Genomic DNA, 5,227 nt, shown 5'->3' with positions numbered 1-5,227 from the left:
AATATATATATATATATATATATATATATATAAATAGAAAAAGGATTTAATCACTACCTGAGAGCTCGACCCATTGTTTCATAATTCATTCCCGGTTTATTCTTATGCAAACCCCAAAGGCGTGAAACGGCTTTCGAATCGACCAGTTTGAAAATTCCTTTACTATGATCTAACCATTTGATATATTTAGGCGAATATTCCTTGTTTTGCAATAAACGCAACAGAAATTCCCATAAATAATTTACTTGTCCTAAAAAAGACATTTTCAGGTAATCTCTCTGACCAAACGCTTTTGTCACACTGCCATATTGCGCGTTTTGATGGGAGTGAAATGGGTTTCACTCGATGCGGTATGTCAAACTGTAAAATCATCTGACAATGACAGTGGAAAAAATCTTCTAAGATTGGAGAATATATATTGAGTTAAAATGCGAAAGCTAAAAGAAAACAAGAACCTTCACGACTTTTGCGCCTTCCAGTGCCTGAATGATTAGGCATTAATGATGTAGGCTCACTGTATCGACGACTCATAGACATTTGTGCCGAATGTGATGGATACGGTGAACAGAAGAGTTGACTGGGAATTGGTACTGTTGAAGATGTACCTAAAACAAAAATCAAATGATATAATGAATTTTTTCGAAATATTTGAAAAATTTTCAAAAGCAAAGAAGTAAGTTAAGTTATTGAAAAATGAATGTATCGGTCGATACCAATTGAGAATGAACCATAAAGAATGTGAATAATAAGGGATGAAATCGGAAATCACTTATCATTTCTACTGTGAGATAATTCTGATTCATCCTCTATTGTTTTTTCATCATAAAACGATCGATGGAAATGTTAAATAAGAGGAGGAAAAAGATACCAGAATGTGGCGGGATTATTCCATGCAAGTTAGTACACAGTATATCCTGTAATGACGAATGATAGGCATGTGCTGGTGATCGAGGCGCTAATGTCGTAGCATCCAGAGTTGATCCACCTTTCAAACAATCAGTAAAATTAGGTGAAATGAAATCGGTATGAGACCAATTTGTAGTAGTAGTAGTAGTTGTTGTTGCTGGATGATAAAAAAATGCTGTTGATAACCAGGGTGACAGAATTCGAGCATCTGCAAAGGAAAGGAAATAGCCCTTTAACCTTTAAAGGTTTTGTATAAAATTTATAATCGAGTGGAAATGTTAGATAAATTCAAATTTCAGTGTGAGATATTTTAGTTCAAATTTTTAAAATATTTCAATAAAGCAGAAGTTTGTGATTCATTCCTTCATCCATTGCTTATTTCTAAGATTTTGCAGACTGTTGAAGAGATAGAAAAGTGGCGAATAATGAAAACTGTGAGATGGAAGAGAGAGAGAGGGAGAGAAAGAGAAGCGGAAAGTGGAGAAACTTGAAGAAATATTTGATATAATTTGAATTCTGGGTGCTTCTTTTCCTTTGAACTCAATTGTCACTTTGTCAACGTCTTATCAACGTACAAGATATACATTATCAGTTATCGAGAGTGTAAAATCACAAAACGTAAACGAAACAGTTAGCTGGTGTAATACAGTCCTACTATCATTATACACCTAATTAATGTGACCTTTCCATGTCACTTTTTCCTCTTAATCTTTCATTATTTTACTTCATAAATTTAGTTGTATTTTAAAACTGAAAGTATTGTTACAGTAAAATTATGCAACAAAACATGTCATTATATGAAATTGTAATATTTGCAACACTTATATTTTATTTGTATATTTGTAACTGGCTAGTTTAATTTATCTTTTCAATTTCAGAGTGAATACTGTAAGCTTAATTTTAATTTTTTTCCTTTCTCATTTTGTAACCATAAAGAAATGCTCAAATAACTCAAACATCTGGAATACATATCGGAGGAATTCATAAGTTGACATTAAAGGCAATGCTATCAAACTTTTCCTTTCTTTTTTTGAAAATATTTTTTTTGTCGTAGCAGGAAATTATAATTTCAGCAATGATAATTAAAGAATTAGACCGGATCAGAATTAAACTATAATTTCCGTCATTGGTTTGTGTAAAAGTGGAGCAATGTGTTGAAATCATAAATTTGAAATAAATCTTCCTTATTCATTTTTCTCATTTCCTTTTTTAAAAAATTCTTCTCCTAATGCTGATAATTTAGTGATAAAAGTAAATTATTAGTTTAAAAGGTATTAGGGGAAGAAAAGGAAACTTCATCAGATTCATTTCGTCTATTTTACGAAATGTTGGTTAATTGATCAGATCAATTTCCTTTTTTTTTTTTTTTTTTCTTGTTAGCTTCTTTGATCGTTGTTTAATCTGTTGCCATAATTAGACAATGTGAAACTTTATAGAAATTTTAAAACTGCACTTCAACTGTACGTCATTTCTTCACTGAACAATATCAACAATTTTAACTTTGATCCCGAAAGTATGTTATAGCTACCAGTAAATTGGCTTGTAGTTTTTTTTTCCTTTTTTGAATGACAAATTATTGTCAAATTAAATTAGTTGATCAAAATTAAGCACTGGGAAACTTATGCAATGATATTTGGGGAGCACTAATGTTTGTTGCAATATTGCATCATTCATATTGATATGAAATTTTGATCAATTTAATTATTCTAACTTAAGCTAAATTTAAGGATTGAATTTGAAATAATGCAATTATTCCTTACTCCCTTTCCATTCTTCATTGTTTCAGACAGAATCCAAATGTTTTTTCACAACAAAGGATCATACTTTATCTAAATTCTAATAGGATAATAAGCATTGTATCTCGTTTAGATATATTCAGGAATGTTTGCATATTTGTCCATGTGAGTGTATCAGGCATAAATCCGGAATACATGAAATAGGATGAGAAATAATTTTAGCAATTTAAAATGCGAAAATAATGATGAGAGTTGAGGATTTTTTTTGAGGAAATGTAATGGGATAAATACGAATTGCGGATGGAATGTTGCTGGATGAATGAAATGAGTGAGGTTGACGAAGAAGGATGGCGGAGAAGATCCGTGAAAATGAAAATGACAATAACAGTAGAGTCATAATACATCCCGGAAAATGCATAAATACATGAATTTTCATATTAAGAAAATTCAATGAAACGAAAAATTCTCAGGTTAGGACAGTAGAGGAAGTATCAATAACAACATTGTGACAATTATTTGGATCATCACCATTGCAGGACAACAAATGAGGTAGAGTAGGATAAAGGACAGAGGAATGGAAGGAAAAGAATTATCAAAAAACGTCATTGTTTCATACGCTTCATTAAATGAACGGTATGATGATTTTCCCTTTGTTCCTTTTTTTTTTTTTTTTTTTCTTCAAACCAAACAATTTTATATCCTCAAGCTTTTTTAAGTATCCTGAAAATTCTTCCCATTTCTTTCTTTTTCTTTTTTTTTTCTCTCAAATTTGACCTGAATAGTAGGCGAATATTATAGTGGAAAAGATTAAAATGAAGAAATATTTCAATAGAATTAATTTTAAATTAAAAGGAAAAAGTTTGAAATTGAAATTATCATGAAAAGAAATGAAAAACAAATTTACATTTGCACAATTCATCTTTTCACCTTTCAACATTGATATAGCAATGTTTTTAAATTCAGTCTTCATAAGTTAAACTAACTAATTGTTTTGAAATTAAAAAAGAAGAAAAAAAGTAACTGGAATGTTCAGATTATCAGGAAATTTGAAGAATGTAATAAGAAAGTTGAAGATTACTTAACTTTACAAAGTTAATTCAACTCAATTAAGGGATACCTGAGGGATAATGCATTACTTTTGCATATGCCTAAACAACCATAGGTTATTAATTTCAAATTTTAAAATTTCTCTATCCAGACTACTATTTGAAAGAGGGGGTTATCTTTCATTGTAATCTTTTAATTTTATAATAGATCATTAAGTTGATGTTATCTTCTTACTTTTAAAAAATGTAACAAAAATGCCTTAAAAATTAATACGCCCTTTATAGAGCAACAATTTCAGGTGGATATTGGTTTGTTTAATGTGAAATGTTTTCCACTTCCTTACTGGTAAAGATGATGGGATTGACAAATTTGTTTATTTCATTCATTTATTCAATAATTTGATTTGGACAATGGAAATGATCAAATGATATCAAATTTTGAAAATATTGCTTCCCTTCCCTTCACGGTCATCATTCTTACAGTCTTCTTCAGTATGATCATATTAATATCATCCTAATCGAATACCAACGTTGTCCCGAAAAAGTTCAGTGCCACGTCTGGAGAAGTCACCCATAGATTTACGGAGAAAAAGGAAAAAGGCATTAAAATTGTAACGGCATTCCACCCTGGAGATAATGAAAACAAGGTCAATCGGTCAATGTTAAAACATTGGATAGGCTTTGCTCCTTGTTGTACCTGCCTCTTATCATTATAAGAAGGTAGCTACAGCATCGCTGATCCTCGTCCCCTATTTTCCCATAATTATTACTCACCAAAATGATCAAAATTCATGTTCCAAAACTTGGACGAATCTTACCATAGGAATTTCATAGGTTGACCTAATTACATGATAGATATTGCAAAAGCAACACTACCTGTCACACATGCAAACGACAATCTATGGATATGGTAAAGATGTTGTTTCAAAGAATTGCCAGTAATTCCAAAATACTAAAAGATGCTTGCATGCTATGCAAAATAAGCAACTGGAATATGTGCTGATAATGGGAAGATTCATAATACAATGATTGTGATTCACAGATAAGATTAACACAAAGTCTCTGATGATTAGAAGCCAAGGATATCGTTGTGAATCAAGCCAAGGATCAATAAAACATTTGCTTACTATTTATTCCCGTTTGCTTACGGAATATTCCTTCCAATAAAACATTTCATATCTTGAATTCATCCCTATCTTTTGTCCCTTTCGACCTCTCTCACATCTCATTTCGCTAATAATTCAATAGTATTTTAATGAAGGGATAATTATCATATCAGGAATAAAATGGAGGGAGTAATTATCATATCAAAAATTATCACCTGTCACAAATATCATCATTAAATAACAGAATAGATACTCAAAGAGAATCAGCAAGCGAACGCTGTTGTTGTTTGTTGTTTGTTGTTGTTATACTTTCTTGTTAGTGTAAATTATGAATGTTTAATTTGTTTGGATAGAAGATAATGATAGTAATTTTAGAAGCCAAAAGAAGAGGGTTTTAATGGAAGAGAGAGAGAGAGAGAGAGAGAGAGAGAGG

At 30.9% G+C, this 5,227-nt stretch overlaps 1 protein-coding gene across 1 annotated transcript in view; it reads right to left on the bottom strand.

Moving 5' to 3' along the window:
- Window positions 1–1,596, bottom strand: part of LOAG_12382 (hypothetical protein) — a gene marked incomplete at both ends in the record, with an annotated part of 3,314 nt that extends 1,718 nt beyond the window's left edge. The window contains 4 exons of the mRNA XM_020448534.1: window positions 58–250; window positions 456–605; window positions 869–1,143; window positions 1,589–1,596. Coding sequence (XP_020301330.1) covers window positions 58–250; window positions 456–605; window positions 869–1,143; window positions 1,589–1,596 — 626 coding nt within the window. The remainder of the gene's footprint in view (window positions 1–57; window positions 251–455; window positions 606–868; window positions 1,144–1,588) is intronic.
- Window positions 1,597–5,227: the final 3,631 nt, after the last annotated feature.

The sequence above is a fragment of the Loa loa genome (genome assembly GCF_000183805.2).
Source record: "Loa loa unplaced genomic scaffold supercont3.4, whole genome shotgun sequence".
NCBI lineage: Eukaryota > Metazoa > Nematoda > Chromadorea > Rhabditida > Onchocercidae > Loa > Loa loa.
The sequence above is the reverse complement of the archived record's forward strand: the minus strand, read 5'-3'. Positions and strand labels throughout refer to the sequence as shown.